The sequence below is a fragment of the Pelmatolapia mariae genome, linkage group LG7, assembly GCF_036321145.2.
Source record: "Pelmatolapia mariae isolate MD_Pm_ZW linkage group LG7, Pm_UMD_F_2, whole genome shotgun sequence".
Lineage (NCBI taxonomy): Eukaryota > Metazoa > Chordata > Actinopteri > Cichliformes > Cichlidae > Pelmatolapia > Pelmatolapia mariae.
This window is the reverse complement of record NC_086233.1, coordinates 61,029,693-61,056,903: the sequence shown is the minus strand read 5'-3', so window position 1 is coordinate 61,056,903 and position 27,211 is coordinate 61,029,693. Positions and strand designations below refer to the sequence as shown.

The window sequence follows — 27,211 nt, the reverse complement described above, 5'->3', positions numbered from 1 at the left end:
TTAAGATGTGCGTTTCCTTTTTTCCTATTTAAAAAAAAAGTTGAAAACGAGATGCAGAAATGAATGGACACCATGAGCTTTGTTTGGGGGGCAGCGCAACAACCTGAACATACAATATTGTTGTGTTAATATTGCATTTGTGTGATGCTATTGAACTTCCTTTTGTACCTGTGGTTCCTCCCACTGGACGCGGTCTGGCAGATGAGGGCAGTTCATCAGCGTAGAGGCCCCTGCTGGAGTACAGGCTGTCTGGCTGGAGCTGCTCACCGTGCCCTGCTGTTTCTCCTGGTGGCAGGTAGCTCGAGCCAAGGCCCTGCCTGAAACACAGACCAAAAACTCATTTATGATTTTAGAAAATATAGGGATGCACCAATAGCTGAATTCTGGGTCAGTTTAAAGTAAACAATTTGACTAAAAGCAGATGATGATTTTCCCCCCTTTTTTTGCACTGTTACTGAACATGGAGACATTTCATACTGTGTGTGTATTTGTGCTACTTTTTAGCATGCTTTACATTTCTAATCACAGGGAGTCCTTCCTATATGGTGCAATCAATAACCTGATAGTCAAACATTTCACAATTTGCTACCAAATACCGGTAGTGGAAACACAAATGGTTGACAGCTGATGCTCTACATGTGTGTACATGTGCAGCCTTTTCAGAGTCTATTAAGAGGCCACTGTTCAGACCTGATCCATTGAAACAATAAAATAAAGAGGACTCTTTTTCATTATTCATGAGGCTCAACTCTATAAATGTAAACTAAAGAAAATGTCCACACTGGTGAAAGTTCACCTGTAATTATAAATAGGAAATGCCTCTTGGGGTATGAAGAACATGTGGAAAGCATACCATTTATCAGTTTATACCCGACTCTATTTTCAGCTGCTTTACTGACCTTGTTGCCATGCCTTGTACTGCAGCAGAGGACATGCCCATCTCAGGGAATCTCTGGGGAAGACCAACAGAGATGTGCTGTGTTTAAGTGACAATGATCAAGTACCAGTGATGACAGAGATCTCGGGTATAAACAGTGAACTGTTTTTACGAAGCATCAGGGTGTAGCGATACAAATATTGGAAAAGAAATGCAAAAAAGATTTTTAGTTGATGCAGTTATTCTTATGAGAACACAGTCCTGCTGTGTGTGTTATAATTTACTGTAGATTTGGCTTTTGGTGGTTATTTTACATAGTGAACATTGTTATTTTTTACCAAGCAAAGTTTTGTTGGATATCCATATTATTAATAGCATATAAAAGCACCATCAAAGGGCTTTTTATGGCTGCACTGCTCAGTGTTTCTTTCACTCTTCTGGGGTGAGCACCCGTGTTGGATAGAGGACAAAGTATTGTTATTAACAGCTGTAAAACAGCATGAAAGATAAGAAAGCACTCAAAAAGTGTATTCAGGGAGTGAAAATGTATTCACTGCAGTCAAGAAGGTCTGGGATTAAATCTTTAAGGTTGCACTTCCAGGGAATGAATGAATCAATGAATGAATGAAGTGACACATTTAGATCTGGACCATAGAAGAGCCATACAATGCGTCTATTTTGTTTTTGTTTTTACTAAGAGTAGATTTTTGCACTTGTAAAGTACCGATTAGGTTTTCTTCTTCTTCTTCTTACAAAAACAACCTTAATTTCAGCTAAGCCCTCTACCTCTCATGAATTTCAAAGCAAGGGATAATTGTACATAAATAGTATTATGCTGCCGTAGCTAAGTGTTAATAACAGAGGTTGGCACTGCATAAACTGGCCTCGCTTTGTAAAGCCTTCCAAGCAGTTTCTTTGAAAGTAGCCTACACTAACAGGAATTAATAAAGATTACGTGGGTGATGGCTATATCACTGAAGGGTCTTAGGAGCTCTACATAGCCAGTGGGGGGGTTAAGGTTGCACCTTGCAACAGATGGAGGAATACTTAAGTCAGTACTTTGCTAAGAGGACGTGATTATACTGGAAGCAATAGGCTTCATGCTGAGCAGGAGAGCAAAACACCTTAAGAAAGTGATAGTGAATGCAAAGCTGTGTCTCCCACTGTTTCTATTTGTAACACATATTCTTGTTCCATGCAATATGGCAGCTGAATTATTTATAGCTGACTGGATGGACAATGCTCCAGCCAGAGCGTTTGTACACAGACGGCAACTTACGCTGGGGAAAGCTTGGTAGGAAAGACCCCAAGGTCTCGGCCCATGACCTGGAGGGCTAGAGTTAGGAGGGTTGCTGTTGACCCCTGGGAGAGTGATCCCGGCAGTGCTGCCCTGAGAAGTGGGTGACACAAGAGCGAAGGCGTCATCCAACAGGGAGTGCATCTGCTGCCGTGCTTCCTCGATGGAGGGCTGTGGGGGCATGTACGGTGGTGGGGGAGGGGCATGGCCGGGAGGAGAGGAAGTGGGGACTGGGAAGACATCATCTGTGGGGGAAGGACTCCTGTGAGGGGATCCTGGGCCTTGGTCAGGGTCCGACTGGAAAACATAGACGGCAAAGAACTCAGAAAGGTTACACGGTCTGTGAAAGGTTTTCCTACTTCTTCTGTGTTACTCACCACGTAGGCCACATTGTTGACCCCAGGGCACTTTCTGTAAGCAGCATCAGTGTCTTCAGTGATGAGGTGGTCTTTGTCTGCTTCCATCATGCCTCCATTCATCTGGTCTTTCATCCTCTGCTTTGGTGAGCGCCTGCCTCGACCACTTAGAAACACGTGAAGAAAGGGAGAAATATATTATCAGCATGCACAGAAAATCAAGTTCTCCACCAAAAAGTCAAAAATTCATAACCTCTAACCTTTTCTTGGGTTCCATGAAGACGGAGGGCATCTGAGCATCCGGGTCCAGGATCTTATCGATTTGCATCTGTTCTTTGTGATAAATACGATCCGGATCCTTTGCATCGCCAAGACCGCCTATGTCATCCATAGCTGGGAAGTCATAGTGGCCCTTCCTCTTGGCACGAAGACGAATCTTGTTACGATGATGCTCAATTTCTGACTTGTGCCTCAATGCTACCTGGATCTGAGGATCAAATTACAATTATCAGTATTAGCTCGTTTGGCAAATTATAAGAACCACAGAAGCATCACAAATGAAATTTCAACCATATGTGAATTACATCTTCCAAAAGACTCTGGAGGATTTCACTTTGTTCCTATGACTTCTTCTTTGAGAAAGAACATTTTCAAACTATCTGACCAAAGAGTTTGTGTCAGGGTTTTGTTTTTTTTATTCTGCATTGAGATGAAATTTTTCAAAGGAGCAGATGAGACTCCTGCAAGGCCTGTGGGAAATAATTAGCTTGGCAATTTTTCAACTTCAGCACTTCAGCACAGCACAGTAAAACTATATCTTTCTGTAACCCACGTTTTTCTAATGTGCTTGCGAAAGTAAAGCAAATCTTGATCCAACAGTTTTAATAAAAAGACACGTCTTTAACATTAAACTGCTGGATTATTTATCTCCTTAAAAAAGAAAATGAGAGCAGCAAACCTCTTTGGTCATTTGGTTTGTGTCTGACAATTTTCCATTGACGGGCAGACTGTGGAGTGGTGGGACAGGCATAGGCTGCATGGCAATAAGCTGGACTTTATTGGGGAGCCTCCTGCTTGCGTCGGTGCCACGAGATATCCGATCAACGTGTTCAAAGATGGAGGCTGAAGACAGCTGCTCATTTGTATCGTTCATTGGAGGAGGACCTGTGGAATAAAACAAAGGTCATGACATGTTAGCAGCGAGTTCACACCGTATGCTAATGCTGATTTAAGCTAGGGGACATAGATTTTACACAAACAGCTAATGCATAAGGATGACTAATGAAACATGTCCATGTTTCTTTGCCAAATTTCTTGCGGGTTACGTGAAAATAAAACATTGATTTCTATTTCCAAAAGCTAAGCTTTGTTTCAAACAATGGCTTTTGCCTTTGTTTGTGAAGTTATTGTTTCCATGCTGTGACTGACAGCTCAGCACAGAAGTGATGGATGGTGAGAACAAGCTGTGCACAAAACTACCAAAGAACTAACAGACAACACACAGACACAGCTGCTGGAGGTCAAGCCTGAGGTCTACAGAGACAGAGACAGAAAGTGGCAAGCTCTTACCAATTCTATTCTTGCCTGCAAACCACAAAAGAAAGGAAAGAGAGTCTTACTAGGGTGAAAGATCAAGTAAGAACAAAAATCAAAGTGGTTGCTGCATACTGACAACAATATTAAAAAAAACAGAGGTGTAGCTGACACGGATGCATGAGAGAAAAGAAACATAACCAGGAAAGATCAAAAGAAAGGAAAAGGCAAGTTTCCATAGGTGATACATTCATTTCTTCAGATCTTTTATTCAGTAGTTGGAAAAAAGCAAGGAAGATGTTGCTCTGAATAAGAAGAAAACAAGATGCAGCTGATTATTTAATATTGAATGTGTTTCATCTGTAATCTAATTAAACTCTTTTCATCCAGCAGGTATCCACCGACCCAATTAAGCTAGGACTACTGTTTGGTTGTGTTTTATTTACATTCTAAATGAACCAAGTCTCATACGTGCATCTGGGATTTTCTCCTGGATATGACAATTTGGCAAAGATTACATTAAAAAAAGGGGGTTGCTGTCAGACTAACCCAATCCTAACCCTAACCTTAACCAGGTTAAAAGCACCGAGCAGAGCATAGTACAGTATCAGCAGAGACTTATCAATAACAAAACACAGACTGTTCCTCTGTGTGTGAGTCAGGCTGCAGTCTGTGTGCCCGACTGGCTCGAGGTCCAGCACGTAATCTCTTGAGTGGCACTGCAGGCTTGAATCTATCAAAAAGCTGTCAGATAAAGTAACTTTAGCATTTTTTTCTTTTTTCCTCAATTCCTCTCTGTCTCGTCTTATTTTGACCACTGAATAGAAATTCCTGCCAGCTGCTTCTTTTACTTTCACTCTGTTTTATGTCCTTGCCTGGGTTCTCTTCACGTCTCCTCTGCTTTGTCTTTTCTTCCTCCCTTTACAATCTCAAACTGGCCTCCTTGTCAATCAAAACATGCTAGCTGTGGTTGCTCTCTCTTTATCTATTTATGTCAGCCAAGTCCCTTCATTTTCTTCCTCCCCCTCGTATTTGCTCTCCGTGTTTGGAGGAGCGAGTTAAGTGTTGCCAGGGCCACTTACCGTTTAAAACATTGATGGGGACCTTACGGGTCTGCTTGCTGTCGCTGGGCGTGGCCTGGGCTCTCAGGTTCTCCTCAGTTGATTCCCGCTCACTGGAATGGTCACTTAACACAGAGTCACCATCTGATGAGGAGATCCTGCCCAGGAAAGACACACAAACACATCCTTACATGAATAATTGAAGCCCAAGAGCGCACGAACATGCTTCAATGTCATGCATAATCAAAAACTGTGCTCTTGCAGAAAGGTAAAAGCTGGGAGGAGACTTCTAAGAAATAATAACATTGGTTATAACTTGTTGAAATAAATGCCTTAAAGAATTTCCGCTGCCAGAATGATTACATTCATTAAATAATTTGTCTTGGATGGTGTCGAGCAAGGAGGAACAACCAGCGCCAACTGCCCAATAAAAGGGACTGATGTAATGGAAGACATTTGTAACAGGAGTTAATAAATGTATCCAGCAATAACTGCTGTACTTGTTTTGGTGTCACATATCTAATAACCAGAAGAGTAAGTGTTCTGGGAAAGGCTGGTAATGTTGCACAAACTCATTTAAGCTGTCGATACGATATCAAAACTGAAAACTCTTTAGTTAAGCTTTGATATTATATCAAATGTAGAAAAATAGAGCCAGGGCAAAAATATTTAAAGAACAAAGTAAAATGAATATTTATAATGCACCTCAGCTTAACCTCTGTAAGTTCCACAGACCTGTCTGAGGGAGCAAAAAAAAGATTCCTTCTTCTTTGGTGCATAAATTAATCAGAAGATCTGTCAAAAGCTTTTTGTCTGGTTGGCTAACTGCCCTAATTGAAGGAGGTAGAAAGTCACCTCAGTTGGGAAAAACAAGCTGTAATAAAATGTATACAGAAATGTTAGCACAATTTAAAAAATGCTACCAGTGTTTCACCATGTGTGGAAAATAAAAAGGTGACCGTATCTCTAAAATATGCTGCCTGTAATCATGAACTTCACTAGAACTGCTTATCCTTTCTTTCTTTGCTTTAGGTAACGTAAGCCTTTATGTTTTGTCACTGTCCTGTTCTGTGAGCAGCACTGACCTTCCTCTCCTTCGACCACTGCGCGATGCCTTTGTGGAGGAGGCGGACGTTTTGGAAATGGGAGTGGGGATCTCCCCATTCTCAGATGGACTGAGGCCATCTTTAATGGATACTTGGACGGGCCCGAGGCCAGACGGGACAGGCTCCTGGATCACCATGACATCATCCTTGCTCTGCTGGCCAAGGTGCAGCTTGGCAAAGTCAAAGCCTTTAACGGTGGGAGCCTGCAGCTAAAGAAACGGGCAGAAGAGAAGGAACGAGTGGATAAACATGAGCCGAAAGCTGCACCTGCAAGACAGCGAGGGAGCGAGTACGACTTTCACTTAAGTATTTACTTATTGACAAGCATTCACGAGCATTCACCGTCTCATTGTGACATTAACCTTTACATTTTAAAGCCTCTGACATTACATCAAATGCTAATATGAGAGTAATACCGGTGAAAGCAGGGAACTGAAGATCAGAAAGTGATAGTCCAATGTAGTGCAATGAAATTCCATTAAAATTCCAGATTTGTAAATGAGGGAAATGACAACCAGAACGATGCCACATTCGAGACATAATTGGGCTAAATGACTGATGAATGGATGCCCGGTGGGAGACTCACACAGTCAGACAAGAATGAATAAAGAGAAAGTCTCTGAGAAGAGAGAGACTTGGGTAAACACTGACTTGGTGTCTCTGTTTTTGGGGTGGTGGGGGATGGAGGCTGGAGACGGAAGCAGTGAGTGTAAAGCCCTCAGGACTTTCCGCCAGCAGAAGAGTAAACAGAAGATGTCAGATCTGAGTGTGTTTGCAGGCAGTTTGTGAAACTCTAGTCCTACGACACTGAAATGTGGCAACAAGCAAAGAGTGACGTGATGTGTTCCCCCTAATTCTCTGCATTACATGTGCGCACACTGAGTTTACTGAGGCAAAATGTACAGCTTAGAAGAGGCTTGTTGGTATAAAATTCCTAATCCAGTTTTCTGCTTGCCAGTTTGAAACTGCTACTCCTGGGGGGAGTAAATGGGTATATGATTGTGTGTACTGTTCTCCGTGGCGCACAAATGAGGCCAGTCTTTGAGGGGCACAACACCTCAAATAGTAAACCATGACTCATTATAGCCAACACTGAAGCTGAACGCACACACCACTAACACATGACTTAATCATAGCCATAATAAACCATTTACAACAACACAGACACAACGTACAACTCTGTTTCCTAAAAAGGATTATTAGGTCCTTTAAAATGTAAAGATAACATGTGAAAAAGTATTAATTTTCCCAAAAAATAAATGCTTACCGTAAATTTGGTATAAGCAATACATTTTTAAATAGTTGGGACAGGAGCTACAAAGACTAAAAAAATATTTAAAAGAAAAAGGGAAACAAAAATGACCAAACAAACAAACAAAATCTAAACAAGTATTAGTCACATGAGGACTCAGGTTAGTGACTTGGGTTTAAAAAGAGAAACAGATGCCTTCACCACATTGTATTGAAATTGCAATTAATTTGGAGCGTTTCATCATCTACAGTACATAATATCATTATTTTAATGATATTAAAATAATGATGATGAAACATTATTTTAACATCATTAAAATATGAAGAAAAACTAAATAAATCTCTGCAGCAAGTCCCAGAGCTGCATCACTGCAAGTTGAAAGTATCATGCAAAGTAAAGATAAAACATGAAAAACAAAAAGCTAGCATCTGCTATGATATGCGCAGTGCAGTGGTAACTTACACGTATGTTAATGCTCCATTGATGCTGCATGTTACATACAGGAACATACGTTGCCATTTGTTGGCACCTACTCGAGCAGCATGTTTCTACAGTTTAGAAAGTGCAGACACATAAAAATGAAACAGGAGTGACTCTGAACTGTCGAGCACTTTAAATCAAACTAATAATGGAAAAACATTTTGCTTGCAAAGAGGTGATCCAACACAGCAGTAAATATGCTCCTGTCCCAACGATGTTGTTAAAGTGGAAACGACAGTGTTTCATTAAATACAAGCTTCATATGATCTGTAAACATGCTGATTCTTTTTCTATTTTTCTGTGAGGGGAAACAGAGTTGTATATACAAGATCTACCGACTATAAACACACACTTTTCTCTCTAGATACCATAATGAGGGAGATCTTACATCTATAAACACAAACAGGCACTAATCTCCCGTCTACTACATGATATACCTCCTCCTCGGCTCGTCTCCCTTTAGACAATACTTTCTTTTTCTCTTCTTTCTTCACTTCCTCTGGTTTCTTTTTCACAGCTTTGATCTCTTCCCTTTTTTGCTCTCTCGATGTACCTTCTCTCCTTTTCAGTTTCCTTTTATCCTCTTCCTCTTCTTCCTCCTCCTCTTCTTCTTCTTCTTCAGTTTCCTCCTCTTCTTCCTCCTCTTCTTCTTCAGCTTCCTCCTCTTCTTCCTCCTCATTTTTCATACCCTGATTGCTCTTGAGAGCTACTGATCTCTAAGCAGAAGCAATGATGAATAAGATAAATTGTTCTGCTGATAAGTGATGAGCTACTGTGTGTTATTTGTATCATTTGTAACAACTAGTAAATACCCAGACTATGAACAATTGACTTCTTCTCCATATAATGTGTATACGGTCTGGTTCTTTGCATAATTGTGCAACACTTGAATAATAAACCATAAACAAGCTACTTCCAACAAACACACAACAGGTCTGACTACATTTTCTACAAATCACCAGACACTGCTTTGTACCTTCCCCTTTTTAAAATCCTTCTCCTCCCCTTCCTCCTCCTCTTCATCATCTTCTTCCTCTTCATACTCCTCCTCTTCATCCTCACTAAACTCAATACCTTTTTTAGTTTGAGGGAGTCGCTGTTGACGAGAGGTCCTTGATTCTCTGAGTAACATAGTAGACTGAGAGAAGAGGAGTGGTGTTAAGTCAAAGATGAATGCATGGATCAGAGAGGATGAGCTAAGTGACAGCCACTGATACACGTCTGAGTCAGAGCACTGACCAAATGCTAAGGTTATGTTACAGTATGAATAAAAAAGATCAAGTGAAGGGGAATCAGACAGAGATGAAAAGATGAGGCAGTTTTTGAAACCAAAACATCCAGAGACACCCACCCAAACAGGCTGTTTGTAATTAGGAATGGAAATATACATACATAGGATGGAGTGGAGTCTTACTCCTGTCTTGTTCACATGCATTCTTAGTCCAAGCTGAGTTTTGCAGGTGGACACGTTTTAGACAGAGATTCAGCAACTGTTGTAGTAAGAAGTACCAAAGTTCTCTAATACAACTGTTATGAGTACAACGCTGTAAATATGTCAAACACCTGTGTAGTCTTATATTTCTGCACCACATATGAACTTCACCAGACTAATACAAACAAAACAAGACAGCCAAATACTGGCTGTTAAGTTAATTTCTTACTTAGGAATAAAATATACAGCCTGACATTAGAAGATTGAATAAAATATTCGTGACGATAAAAAGGGACATACACGTGCAAACATGAAAGTTTCCAGACTGTGTACACGAGTACACAGATGACAGAATCGGTCAGAGCGGGTATTACACAGACGCCATCTAACAATCTACAGCAAGTTGCCTAATATTGAGCCAATGTGCGAAGAGTGCAGGAAGAAAATCCCTGTGATCACGCTTGCATCATGTATAGCACCCCGCCTCCTGCATGCTCTGCTCATGTGTCAAACCTCGCCTAAACCAAACAGAGCATTTGCAATAGTGAGAGGTTGTCTGGTACTGGTGTTTCTGTTGTGTGCAGTTTGTGATTGTCCACCAGACAAGGGCAGTCAGATTTATTCACTGTCCACAGCTTATGTCTGAAAGCTGTTTCAGGGAGGGTAATACTATGACAGAAATCTTACTTAGGGCAGCCAAATAGCATTACTTCTAAAATTAAGTGAAGATACAAAAGCCAGAGAGGCTTTTCAATAACCACAGATTGAACACAAAATGAGCCAAAGGGAAACTGTAGAGCAGGATTGTTGGTTGTTTCAAGCAAAAAAAGAGCTGCCGAGGCTGTTTGCTGTATGAGCAGCATCATAATTTTTTAACCCAGCACATGTCCTTTAATGATTCCAGCAGAGACGTATTAAAGTTTTACTAATCTCACCCAGAAGACGGCATCATGATGTCCAAATCTGTGAGGTCTTGCAGCACAGTCATGGCAGTGAGAGATAGCCTTTATTAATCATGCTGATTTATAATCCCAGGATTAATCCAGTAAACCTAATTACAAACTATTTCTAACAAAAATGACTTAATACCACCAAAACACCTTCATTACATCATTATTCCTCCATATTCCAAATATAACATTTACGGCACAAAAGTAATTTTGAAACACTGATGCAGGAAAGCATCTGTAAAGTAAAGATGGAACTTTACCTTTTGTCTCTGTTGGATGGAGGTCATGGCGTCTGGCTGGAATTCCAGCTTGTCTGTCCGACACAACTTCCAGTAAAGGATGGAAATGATGACGATGACCACGAGGAGGGGGATCACAACCCCGATGATGATCCACACGTTTGTGTTCTCATTGTCAGAGGGTGAAGATGTCACTTTTTCGACAGCTGTGATTAGAAAAAACAAAGAAACCATAAACTGCTAAGTTCATATATTGACAACAAAGGAGGAGAAGGTTATTTTAGAATCCAGGTATTTTTTGTTACCAGTATTTCCCATAGGTTGGCTGCTCTTCCCCTCTTCATATGTTCTGTATTTATTAACAGTGATACTCGTATATGCTAATGAGCTCATCTTTATTGATTTTTAGCCTTGATCAGACTGAATCTATAAAGGTGAGCGATTTAGGGGACATCTATAAACCGTAGCTACAGAAAATAACCTGGATTCGTTTCTCCCTGGACAGACACGGCGCTACTTTGGTTTTAATTAACAGTCATTTCATCCTCTGGGAAAGCACCATAAAAGAACACAATCAGAACGGAGACAGAACTCCCTTGAGGGGCTCTCATTAGCCTTCATCCGTTGTTTAGATTCCTAATAAGGAAGACGGGGTTTGGGTGCAGCGTGTACAAAGGGAGATAATTAGCTCAAATGCTACTATAAACATGCAAAGATACATGTGGAGCTGGCAGTCGGTATCCTTTTTTTCCTCTTATTAGGATCTTGAGAACAATTAGCCATAAGACATTTACCAATAACAGTAATGATGGTGAAGCTAAAATAATTTGTCTTTTTTTGTTTAAATACACTAAAGCTTCCTACCAGCATCAAAGAAAAAAGAAAAAACACACTAGCAAAATAAATAAATTTACATGGGAGTGTTTGATTGACTTGAACTATCATAGATAATCTTTTTTATCTATTTATTGAGATATACTTACGTTGTGCCAATATGCCCTGTACACGATATCCCAGGACAATAGCAGCTCTTTGGACATCCAGGCTGTTAAGCAGGCTAGCAGTCTGATCTGCAGGCATCCTCTGACCACTAGGCCCCTCCACAAAATACACTATTTCGAGGGGGAGGTCAGCACCCGCCAACCGGCCTGCGCTTACAACCTGGGAATTAAAACAAGGAGGACTGGTAAAGTGTTTCAGAATGCAATTTTGAACAGATATGGGTAATTTTCTTTAAAGCAACAGCTGTGATAGATAAAAGGCAGGGAAAGAGCAGATCTTCTTAAACCCCGCCCCCAAAACATTCAATGTTTTATGCATCATGAATTTATCCTCCAGGGTCAGACTGTCGAAGGAGCTCTACTGTAACTTCCTGAGGCATCTGAGGGAAAACACTAGCTGCAAATGACCCATACTGTCAAGTGTGCAATTGCGCACCAGTGCATTGAAGTTGAAGGGATGCTGTGTTGACACAGTGGAGGAGAGCGAGCTCTCTGGAGCAAGTAGAAGGGGACAGAAAATTGCTTCCAGGGAGCAATATAAACATAGTAGGATATATGGAAGTGCTTCAGAGGTGCATAAGGAGATGACCTTAAAAAGAAAAACAGGTGTGTTTTTGCTTTTTATTAGAGTCACAGATCTTCCTGATCACACCCCAGATTTGATGGCTGTCATACAATAACAGAGTCACTGCCAGACCTAGTAACTCCTATGTGATGGAAGCCCTTTTACCGAATTGCCAGTAATCTTATTTTTTCCCCAAAGGTAAGCATTTCCAGATGGTGCGGGGGGAAATAAAGGCTGGAGCATAACCAACGGACTCTGTTTATTTGCTAAGGGACAAAGGCTGTCAATTCTCAGTTTTGTGGTCGTTAGTAGTGTTAAAGGGCATTTCTTTTCTTGGTTCACTCCTTAAGAACACAAACAGGGGACCATGTATATTACCCTAAACTTCATTTCCACGTGCATGCTTTAATGTTCCCATTTGTGTCCTTATCCGACAAAGTTTCCCATCTGAAACATTTGTGGATAAGAGACTGTGCTCGAGAAAAAAAATGACAAAATGCTTCTAAAAATGGATTCATGAAGGACGACCACACTCTAAATTAAAGATGGAATTTCTGATGAAGGTGCTAATGAGCAAAGTCTCACAATCTTAACAGTAAAGATGACTTTTTAATGGAGACAGTGGCACCTCATTTTCTTCCGAGCCTTACAACATTAATCATTGTTGGTTTTTTATTTTTAACGACAGATTTGAGATTTGAGACTCGAACCATTTGACCTTCTCGAGTCCACCTTGCTGTATTTAATGCTTATACAAGCACCTGAAAGTTACAGAGTTCTACAAACTAAACAAAATTTAGTTTTAAAATAGGGACTGACTCCTGTGTCCACAATATACACACACCATTGCGTTTTCATATCCTCGTGGGGACATCTAATAGACATAATCCTTTCCCTAGCCTCTTACCCTAACCCTGACACTAAAACCACATTTTGAGCCTCAAAAATGTCTTCAAACTTGTGCGGATGGGGATTTTGTCCCCATAACGGCTGTTGGTCCCCACAAGTATAGTAAATTTACAATTTTTGGTCCCTCAAGATATGTAAAGATGGTCCAAATACACACACACAGACACATAACCATCATTTTAGGTCACATTTTGCATACCCCTTGGAGATCCATTGCTTAAATATTTTTAAATTCTGTCCAATTTGTCTTTTTGACCGATTTAATTTGACTGATTTGTTTGTGTGTGTGCAGCCTCCCCGATGGTGCCCTGAGGCACAAGCACAGTCTGCTGTCTGTATTACTGAAAAGAGTAAAGTGCAGGTCATGCCTGGGCTGCCACAGAAAAACGGCCGGGCAGACTCCCTCATTCAGGGTTTAATCCAGTCCGTGTCTGCTTATTAGAGTGGAAAGAGGGCAGTGTGAATGCGTGTTATTGCACAGCCCAAATTCAACCTCCCTTTCATCTGTCTGGGCAGACTCATAAGATATTCTCATTGGTGACAACACTACACTCATTTTGTCATGACAGTCAGGGGCATCTGTCTGAGATACACCATAGTTATTTATGTGCAAGAAAGCAAGGCAGAGTTCAGACGCTCAATCTGAGTAACTTCATTTTCATTACATCCAATAAGGCACTCAAAGATGAGTGTTTTTGAAATATTAAAACAGGCTTCTTACATAACAGCATTCTATCAAGAGGGGATGGAACGTAACCGCATAATAAGGCTTCCGTGAATAACACATTATCATATTTATGGATTTGAAAAAATATCATTTGGAAGAGCAGAAAGGATGCCAGAGCTAAAATTAGAGATCTAATCTTAGCAGAAATGCAGACAGCAAAGGTTCACCACTGATGTGCTTCTCTTTTCTATATTATTCTGTAGAATTCACCGAGGCAAAAACAAAGGTCCTAAATGGATGGACATGATGATATTTAGCACTGACAGTCATCTTGTCTTAGCTTGACCAGTTACTTTTATTTGAATTTTTTGCTCTCCCTGTTCTTCTGATTTCCGAATCTTTACCTACCACTGTCTCTGTGCCTGTGACAAACATTCACTTTTTGACTCTTTAGCCCCCCAACAGCAGGTTACAGACCGAGAAAAAGACGCAATTATTAACTGATATGTTCTTAGGAGCCATCGAGTATAAGGAGGACTGGGATAACGAGGAAGAGGACAAAAAAATAGGCAACATGAGGTTGTGGTCTTTGAATGGCTTGCCCCTGAGATGAATGGGATGGTGTTGCCATGGAGATCGAGCCGTATCCTGTCCCCTTAGAGAGGAGATGAGCAGGTGCAGAGAGGACCCACAAAAGCTAGAGCTTGATTAGTAAAGCACTAAGGCTTTCACTGGTTGCAAACAGTGTCACACTCACATAATGAACCCTCTGTACTCAGAAAAGGTGGCAAGAGAGAGCTTGTATCAGGGTATGATGATACAAATGGTACAAGGAAGGATGGATCTGCAGAGGTTTTAGAAGTTTTGTTATATAAGGAACAAGAAATTTAAAAAGTAAAAAAGTATTTGTGATCCCGAAAGAGCTTAAAGCTTAGTTGCATAGAGAATGAAAGTGAGAGACACGGAACACAAAGAATTAAGAAATTCCTTTGCATTTTTTATGTGATTACATATATGTAATATTTATTCTCTGGTAAAAAATTGAAATAAAGATATGGCTTACATTCGTGGCATGTGGAACGGGGCCCAGTGAGCCTGGGGCTACGGAGCTGTAAATATAAGCTGAGTAAAATGATTATTGAATCTATAAGCATATTACCTGAACACTACTGTTGCCTATGGTGGTGGCCCTTTTAACCCGTCTGACTGATCCTATTGCTTCACCGAGTAACAGGGCCAACCGGCGCTCCATGTTAGCTTGAAAGGTCCTCTCACCCACTTTCTGGTCCAGCACACCCAGGAGTACTACATATACACACAGCAGAAGTAATATGCTCTGTAGTAACTGCTTTACATGAACTGTAAGACTGACAAAAATCATTCAAAATCATTATACCTGTTCTAACCCAGGAAGAGCGAAGCAGTTGGCTGGTGTTCAGCTCTGGATAATGGAAAGCTAGTGGAAAAAAATTATAAAATTAATCAATAAGTGCTGTGACCTTTACTCATATTCATTGTTGGCGATCACAATCAGAGTACGCTCAGAATTTCCCAGCTAACCCAGATACAGTACTGATAATATGAAAATGGAAATAGTTCAAATACAGTCAGTATGGTACTCACGCTCAGCGATCTGCAGTACAGGAAAGCCCATGTAATAGCTGAATTCCACCATAGTGAGTTTCATTAGAGCATTGCTAATCTCTGACCCCATCAGATAACTCCTTGAACTGCGAACAGTGAAAGTAATGTCCACCGGTTTCCTCGCTAGTCCTTGTTCCTCGTATATGGGAGCAGCCATGGTGATGTTTACAATCTGAAACACAGTGGTAGTGTTATAGGAAACAGAAAAAACACATATTAAAATGAACAAAACATTCTCTATCTTACTGTTAAAGTAGTATCTGTGTCAAGACCTACAATTAAATTCCCTCTGAAAAGAGAACTACATATGACCAAATAACCTCTTTAGTAACAAAAAATAATCTTCTTTAATACTCAACAACTAGAGCATGAAGCACTTGAAAAAGAAGTAGCCATGTGAAAAACACTTGGGTCATGCTCATGAGTTATGGTAAGATGAACAACGAGTAGACCAAGGAGTGAGTATAGTGTCCACAAGAACACTTGGGTCTAAATCCTTGCCTCTAATTATAAGCTCTGTGTTGTATTTATTTGGCAATAATTATCATAACCCAAAATGACCATAAGCATCCATACTTTGGAGAGACAGAGCAATTAATTGCTCCTTTCCAAAAGAAGCAAAATGCAGAGCGATGGCTTTTGCTCCTGCAAAATTGCATTACATGGACGTTACATTGTGTCTACTATTACAGTGCTTCTCAGTAACATGTGCAGCATTCTTTGTAGAGATGCTGTCTGTGGTTTGATGAGGTTGATCCAACCTTGAAAAGACAGGCGATGCATTTGAGAACACAAGGAAGACTCCAGTGTTTTCTTTTCTTATAATTGACTTTTTAATCTTACAGAATAGCAGAGCTTTGTTCTTTGAGTATTACTTCCTCTTGAGTTCTCTGTTTTGTTTTTTCTATAATGCTCATAAAACACTGTCAATTACAAATACTTTCAGCCTTTTTAGATAATAGCAATATTAATCTGTAAAAACACGCAGTGCATAAAGAATCCCACAGATCAGTGAGTGAAATGACTTGATTTGTATTGGTCAGCTTAGTGAACAAACAACATTTTCAGTTTTTTTTCTTTGAGTAAAAACTCGATATTTTTAAAAGTCTTTTTGTTGTATTTGGTCAAGTTGATAAGAAATTAAATATTTCATTTTTTCAAATTCTTTCGGATCCTAAGCCACAATGAAAGCATCCTAATGAAAACATCCCAGCTGGAATGCACCTCCATGACTGCCCATGGCTTGCTTCCCTCACTTTGTGCCACTCACATGCACTGTGAAATTAGTCGACTCCTTTGATCGCCTGCGGACTTCGGCGAAGGCCCTGGTCAAACCTCTCTCGATGCTCTCACTGAAGTTGCAGAACCGCACGTCTACGTGGCCAGGAACAAACTGCAACACTGCACAGATGAATTGAATACTTTCTGACTGAGCTTAAAAAATAAAGGTCATCACAAAATTTCAAATTCTGCTAAATGCTTCAAGTGCCCTCGGAAAAAGACTCAACAAAAGGTCATTTACCTGAGTGGACTTGATAATTTCTATCTGCCGTCGACCAGTTTGGAGAAACAGACAAGAAGCGGCGCCCCGACCTCCTCAGTGCATTGACGACAGATATGCCTGTGTACACGACCGGACCCGACACCACTCGAAACACAAATTTTGGTGGTGGATCCACAACCTACATTAAGAAAGCAGAAATTAATTGTATTAAAGAGACACACACTGTAAATTAAGTAACTTATGTTAAATAGGCTGTGTATCTTCTGGAACTTAATGTGACAGAAGTGGTCTGGCTGAGTTTGTATGTGCCGCTGTTACAATCACAAAAACACCCCTACACAAACATAGAATATACTTTTAACACACAAACGCATACCACCAATTTACACCCACACTCTGTGTGAGCCACTACAACTCCGTTCACTCAATTGCTCAAAAATCTAACAACATCTCTTTTACCTTTTTCGGTCTCTTTTTAATGCTAGATATTTTTCTCCATCCATGGGGCAGGGATAGCTCAGTAGGTAGCGTGGTCGCCCCATGATCAGAAGGTCGGGGTTTGAATCCACTGAATGGCTACCCTGAGGTACCCCCTGAGCAATGTACCATCCCTACACACTGCTCCCTGGGCGCCTGAATAGTGGCTGCCCACTGCTTCACTGAGTGAATGGGTTAAATGCATCAATAAAGTATACATTATTATTATTATTATTATTATTATCATCCATTCATTCGCTTCCGCTTATCCTTTTCAGGGTCGCGGGGGGCGCTGGAGCCTATCCCAGCTGTCACAGAGCACGAGGCGGGGAACACCCTGGACAGGTCTGTCGCAGGGCTAACACACAGAGACAGACAAGGATTCGCACTCACATTCACTCCCGCATTCACACCTGGGCAATTTAGATTGATTAATTAACCTATCCCCACTAAGTGCATGTCTTTGGACTGTGGGAGGAAGCCGGAGTACCTGGGGAGAACCCACGCAAACACGGGGAGAACATGCAAACTCCACGTAGAAAGACCCCGGCCTGATGGTGGAATTGAACTCAGACCTTCTTGCTGTGCAGCAACAGCGCTAACCCATTTTTCCCCCCATATTTTTCTTAATTGCAAAAAATGGTTGACACCTTGCATTATTTAAAATATATGGAAATATGTTTAATAAACTTACTTGCAGTTCCACTGATTTGTTAAATTCCCCCTTCAATATGTCTCTGACCTGAGATTTAGCATATCCTACAGTGGCCCCAGCTGGAAAACCTTGTGAAAAAAAGCACAAGTTAATGGTCAATGTCTCTCGTATACTCTACTGTCTATGAATAACTCTTTCAAGCTATGCACAGTTAAGTAAGACAAAACAAATTAAATGCCTAACTTACCGATCTTGATCAAATAAGCGGGTTTGTTAACGTTGCAGAGGTACGATCTTGATGTTGGTGCTATAGCTGTGATTTTACCAACAGTGGTAGAAATGATGTTGGCAATAGTTGAGGCTTCAGAGGTGGCAGTAATTCTGGTTGTGGCTTGATGGGGAGTAGTTGTGGCAGGTGTACTTGTGGGTGTAGTAGAGACTTTATTAACTACACTACTGGTTGGGATATAGGTCAGTGTGGCTAGGGTGTCAGCTCCATCTTCAGTCACCCCCTGATCACCCATCACAAATGGAGGGGGCAGAGTGACATTCTGAGACGTGGATTCAGTTGAAACTATAGTTGCATTGAGAGTTTGATCATTTGTAAAAGCAGACTCTTCAGGAGCTAATTCTGTTGTACCGGCTGTACTATTGGCAGCAGGCTCAGTGGGAACAGGGGAGAAGTCTATAGTTGCAGTTAAGACAGCAGTTGCATCCATAGTACTTTTTGGGGGAGACTCTGTAACATACCAATGAACATACGTAAGAGAGGAGGCAAAATTTAAATCGTCTGGCAGCAAAGGTGTTGTACTTGGTTGCACAGATCCTGTAATTGAAGTGCTATCCAGGCCAACGTTGTTTGTATGTGCAGACCAATCTGTGGTGGACACCTGACCATCCGAAGAAGAAAAGGAGTGGAGGGAATGCGTTGGGACTATGGAAGGATCAAGAAAAGGCTGAGAGGCATTGGCCAACTGAGGACTCTCCTCTGTGGTTACTACAAAGCTCGTTTCATCATGAGGCTCAAGCCCCGAGAGATCACTGGAGGACTCATCTTCAATCACTTTTGTATCATTGCTGAAGCTGTTGTTAGGTGTGCTGTCTGTAGTACTGATGGACACCACAGTAATGTTCCCCCTGTGTTCAGCTCCGGTTTCTGAACCGTTATTCTCCTTGGTCAGCTGATTGTTATAATATTCCAAGCTGTTCATGTCTGGCAAAAGGACATCTGTCGGTTGAATTGTGTATGTATCTGACCAATCTACGTCTGAAATGTCAGGCACGTCACTGTTAGGTGTTGGAGTAGGTTCCAGGGAAAACTGAACTGTTGCTGAAAATGAGGAAGGATAAATAGATCTAGGAGAAACTACGGTGTTGTACGCTGTCACGAGGCTGGGGGAAGGGGAAACGTACAGAGGATTCAGGGATGAGGGAGATATGCCCACTCTGGAAGGGAAGGACGTGTCATAAGTTTCTGTATAGTCTTCTAGATCATATGAGTCGGAGGGCACCTTGGTGACCAGAGAATAGTCTTCTCTATCTGCATTGAAAAAAGACATCGTCTCCAAGTAGTCCCCAGACCCCCAGTCTACTTCCATGGTGTTGGTGGGGTAGAAGTCCTCTGGAGAGAGCTCTGTGGGTTCAGATGAAGGTGATGCAGGGTGGGGGGTGATGAAAGGCACCTTGTAGCCAGGAGACTGAATCTCATCTGGGTTGGGTAGCATGTTTATATCATATGCATGTTTGTTTTCCAGTGGGGGATTACTGGAGCTCAGCTGGTCTGCATACATTGGTTTCATATGCGATTCATCTGCTAAAAGGTCTGTGAAAGTCTGAATAGGTGGCCCGAGAGGCCCTTCAGGCTGGAAGGTCATCCTTTTCTCAGAATTAAGACCTAGCTGGGGTGTTGGAGAAGGCTTTACTGATGTTATGGATATATTTTCCCAAGGCTGTAGCTGGGACTTTGTTTGAGCTTCTGAGAGAGATGACCTCGCCAGCTTCCAGCCTAAGGAGAGTTCAGCTGGTCGTTGAAACTGTGGACTAGACTCCCGCACAGGTACAGATGGTCTTAAGGTTGGAGTCGTCAGAGTGTGTGGCTCTTCTGCAGAGGCATCTCTTAACATGATGACTTTGGAGTTTTCATATGAAATATGCCCCCTATGAATGTTATCAGCAGTCCTAACTTCAAGGCTTGGTTCAGGATTGGATGGGAGGGCACCAGGTGAGTCTAGACTCTCAAAGGCAGTATAATGCGAGTCTGGTAAGGCTAATGGTGATGATGTAGGACTTTGGATATCTCCAAGAAATCCCATGGGATCATGTGTAGAGTCCAAAGGAGATTCATCTGCAGAGGAACAAAGACAATGCTTCGAATCAGTACAGAAAACACAGGGAAAATTATTTAGAGAGACAATGACTGAAAAATAGGCTAATTCTAAAGAAATCATTTTACCATTTAATTTTTATTGCTGAAAATGGTTGTTTCAGTAATAAAAAGACAAAGAAATACCCTGCTGAGCTTGAATCTCATATCAGCCCTATGAATCAGTAACTGTAATTTCATCCCTTGTGAATGTTTACTTTGTACTCTGGTCTGTTAACAGGAATGAAGGAGTGTGATGCAGTCAGTGTTGAATGTGTGATTTCTGCCAAAAAAGTGTGTTTAAACTGTTGCACACAGAGCCAAGATGAGAGCAAACATGACTTTTCACGGCAGACAGGGAGGCTACCTACTCTAAGCTATGTTGTATAACTGGACCGGCATTACATTAGTGAACATTGGTGTTATGTTTACTGGTGTCTAAGTGGCCAACATCAACTGTATCATCTATAAGGGTTTAAAAAAAATTATAATGGAAGGACATCATAATGGAACAGGGTCCATTATGATGTCCATTTGCAACAAACAGTGAACATGAAGACAATGCACCCGGATGAATTTATACTTACAATAAATCAATACTATATTGAAAATAGCTTGATCAAATTTAAATTTCAGATCGATAAAAAAGTGGAGATAGCTTCCCAGAAAACCTTTTGAATGTATGTCACCTACAGCCTGTACATAGATTGATACTGATAAGAACTGAGACTGACTCCTGAGAAAAATAATTAGACCTAGTCACTAGTTTAACTCTCCTTTGCTTAAGTGGCTACAAACAAACAAACAAAAATCAAAAACTAAAGAAAATGCCATTAGAATAAAAGACCAAGGATGGTCTCACAGGCTAATGATGTGAAAAACATTGGGGAAGCAAAGAAAAGCCAGCAATGACAGATTTCTTTGGTTCCAGTTGTGAATATGCTGACATACACGCATGGACCATATGTCTTAAGATTTTACCAATGAACTCTCGAGAGTGCATTTAAGACCCTTTTTCATGGTACCTGATCTCGAACTGATGGATGGTGCAATTTTCAGCTCATCAGCAAGTCCCTCTACAGCATGCACACATCATTAAAATCATTAAGGCCGACTTTTGAGCAGTCAAAATGCAGAAATAGCAAATGCCGCTTACGCAACGCATTTCAAACTCTATTTGGGTGCCAAAGCACTCCATATTGCATAACAAAGTACATGCACATCATGCATGATTTAATTTGGGAAGAGTCTTGATTACAAGCCACTGCCTGGCATATTTAACACTCCCTACATGAACTGGAACAATTCTTTAATTATTAATGGAAAATAGATGTTTTACACTTATCTGCATATGTTTGCCTCTTTCATATACCCAAATATGTTTCACCAACCTTAATGCATGGCAGTCTTACTAACACTGTGCAAGAATTTAACAATGTCAGTTAAACATAACTATTATCCATTACCAGCCTTGTTGCTAATAGTGGCCTATTATCAAATCAAATGATTTTACCAGTGTTAATGGCAGATGTTTATCTGTTGTGATGATTTAATTGTCCACTGACTGAACTGACTGAAAAACACGGTTATAAAAATGAAGATGTCTTTGTTTCATGAGTTTATGGCAGAAAATCATCACAACAAACCAACCACAGATAATCAGAGACCGGATGACTTAGTGTGCCTGCTTACAATAAATTATGTTTATTAATGCTGTTGGGTTTATGGATAGCTAAATGACTTGATGCAAGTCTCACGTCTGCACTGAAGCTTACAAACATAAACTCTTTTCAATAAACTTGGTGCAGACTGTAAGTCTTAAATTTGTCACTGAAAGTAGGTCTTGAACAGAGCAAGACTTCAAAGGCACCATTGTTGTCATTGCCAGAAGCTAGCCACCAACAGCCTCTACATAGTGACTCAGCAGCAGCTGCAAAGGCTGCTGCTTTTTGTAGTTCACAGACGCTCTGCAGAATCATGCACTCTTGAAAATAGCCACAGAATAAGCTAAGGGAGAAGACTATTTTTAACAGCGCTAGTGCAGATCGCATCGCTTAGAAAAAACATCAACAAAAATGAATACATTTTTGGGCCATCATCTTCAATTTACTGCATCGAGTCATACAAGCAGACGCCTCTGGCTTGGCCCAGGAGAAATCTCGTAGCTTAATTATAACCTACGCTGGTACCTTAATCAAGTCAACATGCTAACATAACAGAGCATGCTGGAAAGGACTTGGAAAAGAAAAGCCAAGTCTTTCTTCTGTGAAGGCTAGTCTGTCTTGCACATTTTCCAAGATTCTTGGTTTCTGTGCCAAATCTTTGAACCCACAGGGATGTAACACACAGCTGGGCAGACGCATGTGTACACTGCACTGAGCACACAATAACAGGAGAAACACTAAAATAGAAGGACTCGCGGCATCTAGTTATCTAGTCTCTACAGAGAACACAGCAGAGAAATGAAAGTCATTCTACAGTGGCAGCAAATCTTTTATAGGTAACTGTGAGAAAGATGCTATTTTAACTGCTAAATAACTCTTAATTAAGTCAAACTCATTTGGCTGTCAACAAACAGATGTTTGGAACGCTACAGATATATAAAACAAGAAGCAAAGACAGTGCAGACAAGCTTTATATAAGAGCATGTTGGAAAACAATGCTGATGTTTGAGGTCACGCTGTTAAACAAGACCCCAAACTGTCACCTCATCTCAACACACCATTACAGTGACACAGTATTTCATATACAGTCACATTTGTGATTATTAACCAAGAACAGATTACTGACAAAAACATCTAACACAAAAACAATGATTGACAGGAGAATGATGATAATAATGATAACTGCAGAGATGTCGGCGATGATGATGATGATGATGATGATGATAATTATCACGGTGGTAAGTAAAGACAGGATGAAGGAAAATGGACAGCCAACATTTGATTCTCTTTTTCCAAACAGACAGAATTATGACTATGAATTACTGATGTATTAGAACAAATCTAACAACACTAAATTGCAAAAGCTGAATTACAAACATACAAAAAATTGACTGTCTATCTGTAATACTTAAATATGCACAGTCTACATAGTTGAAGGCTAATCTTTGATGACACCCTCGGCTCAGTGTGACAGACAGCAGCCAGGCACAGAACGAGTGAGAGCAGCCCCAGTTAGGGCTAACATTACAGTATGCAAAAAAATGAACAATGGACTAGAAGGCTATCCTGCGCTACCACCTGTTCCCTGAAAGAGGAGCGTGTCACACTCGGCTGGCCGCTCGTTGCTTGGCCTGCCTGTAAAATGATTAAGCACTGAGACACGTGCAGATGGACACCTCCGCACACCAGGTCAGGAGAGCATAAATGTCAAGTCGTCAGCAAACGTACATGACAGCGTCCCAGTTTCTCTTCTCCCTTTCTAATCTCACTCCCCCACCTACAGCAGTCACCTTTTAAAAAAATAATAATTATTTCCAAGGTTTATTTTGATGAGATACCCTTATTTTACTGCCAATGAAGCTAATCACAGACACAGGACGGACTGAACCAATGAATAAGTCGCATTACTCATCATGTAGGAATCAGAAATTCCATTTATTCATTGCAAATCATAAGTTAGTAACATCCCAGTAATTCCAGCTCATCGGATCTCAGTGTCCCTTTTAGCCCAGATTTTCTCTGAGCTAAAAGGGCTAAAAGTGCTCATACACTTCAACAAATGTGAATATGGCCATTACGCTACAACAACAACAACAGTGATTGCAAACTTTTAAGTGGGGGTATTTTCTCCTTACATTAAGCAAACCTTACAGATAAATTGTGCAGTATTTTATACCTGCACAGTTGGTGCAGCACCCACAATTTTATTGTACATGTACAATGACAATAAAGACTGTTCTATTCTATTCTATTCTATTCTAATTTAACATACAGAATCTGCTGATTGCTTTTGATCAACAACAGGCGCTTGAGTGAAAACTTTTCCATATTCAAGCAAGTGATGGCACAAAAATAACACTCTTTCTGTGATCTGGATGGTTTGTTCAGCTTCCGTTTATACAGGCAGCTCTAGGGTTGAACGACTGCCAGCAATCATGTAAAAAAGGTTCTGACAAGAGAGGGATTATTACCGATGGTGGCTGATGTAATGATCCTCTCTAAAATCCCTCCAATCAAAAAAAGAAGAGACTGCACTCAAGGCAGAACCAACTTCAAGTTTTTTAAGTAGCATCAGACCAGTGACCAGTGTGTTTGTTCCATAATCTAATATACATTTATCCATTTTAGCCAAACCGCACAAAAAGCTGGTTGATTTGTATGAGCATGATGCAGCGATAAAAGTTTAAATATTTTATGCAGCATTTTTATTTAAACCGTCAGATAAACATAATTTTAAGGAACTTTGAGTGATTGCAAATTTGAATGATTCTCTGTTTTGAATTAAGTTTACAGAGTAAAAGTGTAAAAAAGAGAAAAGACAACAATGTACAATAACCGTACTTTACACACACAATAGTAAAGCCTACATCATGAACACACACACAAAAAAAGGAAATCCTCCAAGTAAGCTGAAATGTGATTTTGCCTTCGGTGTCTGCTTATGAAAACAGTTCCCAGGGCCCAAACAAAGAGCTGATAATGCCTCTCAGCAGACAGCACTGCGCTGGAACTGAAATACCTTTCACTGGTCTCCTTTACTCAGCCAGACTCGAGGCTCACATAGACTGAAAAAGGCAACAATGCATTTTAGAATTATGCTTTTACATGTTCCACATTGTTTTTTTTATTAAAAATGTATAATGTAAACTAAGAAAGATATTTATAAAAAAGTGGCAAACCCAATCCATTATAATTGTACTACACACACACAATGCTGAAGCTCATAATAATTAAAACAAACTGATAGAAATCCTGCTAGCAAAAATGTTATTTTGACATTCCTGTCTTCACATGAAAACAGATCCCAAGGCCCAAAGAGGGGGCCTAATAATGCCTGTCAGCAAACAGCACTCTTGTTGACGTCTGGAACAGAATCAGAGAAAATACCTTTCACTTGTCTCCTTTATTCAACTGGACACTGTGCTCACATATAAACAGAAAGAGGTAACAATGCAATGACTCGGTGCTCCTGAAAAAAAGGATTCGGGATGTAAGAAGTGACAGACATAAGCATGTCTGCGAGGGCATTTTCAGGAGACGAAAATAATAATTAATGTGTGCCTGTCTCCATCTGTTTTAATCCAAGTCGACGAGGATGAGTATGTATATTTTTGAGTGGAAGAGACTCAGCAAACAGTCCACACTAAGGGTAAGTAACATGAGTCTTTATACAAAAAAACTAATAAAAATCTACAATTATCCCACAAAGATATGTGGTCCTGCTGTATTGGTCAGAGCTGATTTTACAGGGAAATTTTATAGGAACCGATTACTGGAATATGGTTACTTAAACAATATGAATCAGCCAAACAGCAACACAAAGATGTGTTTGTAAATACACACACAGCAAAGACATTAATCCATACAAGCACATATGTCTATTTAAACCAAGAAACTTGAGATACCAGCGAAGGAGTACTATAATGGCACAATTTCCTGTGTTTGCCAGATTCGTTTTTGCTAAAAAAGAAAGTAATTTAATGGCAGTATTATTTGGGGGGGAAAGAGGACAGAAGAAAGGGTCTTTTTAGCATTAATGTTAGCTAACTACAACCCCACACATGGTTCTGTTTTCAGCTCAGCCCGTTGCGTGACTGGCGCTTTTCAGTTGGCAGGAGCCGTGTATGTTGAGAGCAGTCATACAATCAGTGCTGACGTTTGGTTTATCAGGGAAGCTTTTAAGATGGGAAAGATTTAATTGTTTTTATCAGCAGAGTTCTATTAGATCAGTGTCTCTGCCAAAACTAAAGAAGCTCCCCTGACAGAAAAAAAACAAATGTCAGAGCTATAAAGGGTACATTTATTATAAACACACAGTTTTTTTTCTCCACTGCAGACACTTGTTGAAGTCAGCTTACACCAAGCAGCGGAAGATTAAAGAACAGACTTAAATCAACAAAGTACGGCCTATAAACAGAAACCAGATACAAATGTTACAGTTACCGATGAGAGTCAAATAAAGGAAATAAATGAAACTTAACATTAAGTTTCATAGTTGGAGAGACTGTTCTGATTTGACCAAAAATGAACATGAGACCTGACTGGGGTCATGCCTGCACTTAAAATACCATCAAATATTAATGTGACCTTTGTTTTTGTTTTCTTTTTTCCTGAGGGAATACTTGTTTTTAAGACAACAGCAAGGTGGGCATAAAAAAAGAGATGGGTTCACCATAGAGAAGGAGGTTATGATGATGTATTTGAATATTTAACTCGAAATCTGGACACACTCATTCACTTTTAAAGTCTTGATTTTCTTTAAAGACTGGAAGGCAAAGAATTGTAACCAGAGAGGCCCAGAGGACTGTATCAGTCAGCACCCTCTTCTATTTTGTCTCATTACACTCTCAGACGTTAAGTTCTGGATTAACAAACACTGTCTGCTGGGCTAGGTTAAGTTCCCTATAAAGCTCGTAGGAAGCTGCTTTCAAATAACTAATTTTGTCTGAAGGGTTTGGTCAAATGCTTACTGTTTGGCTTCTAAGTGGGTGCAGTAATCCTGAAAGGGCCAAAACAAAATGATTTAGCCTGGAGAAGCTGAAAGAAGGCCGTGCTGAACCGAGCCATCTGCTCTGATAAATATATAAATAATCAGCTGCAGCTCATCAGAGCAGATTTGGGCTCGGCGCAATATGGCCTCAATGTGGCCTCCTGTCAAATCATGAACTCTGCATTGCACA

At 40.5% G+C, this 27,211-nt stretch overlaps 1 protein-coding gene across 4 annotated transcripts in view; it reads right to left on the bottom strand.

Annotated features, from left to right (window-relative positions):
- The window catches only part of si:ch211-1e14.1 (UPF0606 protein KIAA1549), a 36,082-nt gene that overhangs the window by 3,541 nt on the left and 5,330 nt on the right, over window positions 1-27,211 (bottom strand). For 2 of the 4 annotated variants that reach the window (XM_063480086.1, XM_065471411.1), the window contains exons 3-22: window positions 18,253-20,349; window positions 18,045-18,133; window positions 16,892-17,051; window positions 16,640-16,770; window positions 15,349-15,541; window positions 15,122-15,181; window positions 14,885-15,030; window positions 11,567-11,744; window positions 10,605-10,789; window positions 8,939-9,100; window positions 8,400-8,678; window positions 6,210-6,439; window positions 5,146-5,282; window positions 4,100-4,114; window positions 3,489-3,694; window positions 2,791-3,017; window positions 2,552-2,696; window positions 2,157-2,471; window positions 900-952; window positions 169-317 (exon numbers count right to left, since the gene is read on the bottom strand). In XM_063480086.1, coding sequence (XP_063336156.1) covers window positions 169-317; window positions 900-952; window positions 2,157-2,471; window positions 2,552-2,696; window positions 2,791-3,017; window positions 3,489-3,694; window positions 4,100-4,114; window positions 5,146-5,282; window positions 6,210-6,439; window positions 8,400-8,678; window positions 8,939-9,100; window positions 10,605-10,789; window positions 11,567-11,744; window positions 14,885-15,030; window positions 15,122-15,181; window positions 15,349-15,541; window positions 16,640-16,770; window positions 16,892-17,051; window positions 18,045-18,133; window positions 18,253-20,349 — 5,157 coding nt within the window. The remainder of the gene's footprint in view (window positions 1-168; window positions 318-899; window positions 953-2,156; window positions 2,472-2,551; window positions 2,697-2,790; window positions 3,018-3,488; window positions 3,695-4,099; window positions 4,115-5,145; window positions 5,283-6,209; window positions 6,440-8,399; window positions 8,679-8,938; window positions 9,101-10,604; window positions 10,790-11,566; window positions 11,745-14,884; window positions 15,031-15,121; window positions 15,182-15,348; window positions 15,542-16,639; window positions 16,771-16,891; window positions 17,052-18,044; window positions 18,134-18,252; window positions 20,350-27,211) is intronic. The other 2 variants (XM_065471412.1, XM_063480083.1) reach the window with 2 other exon arrangements.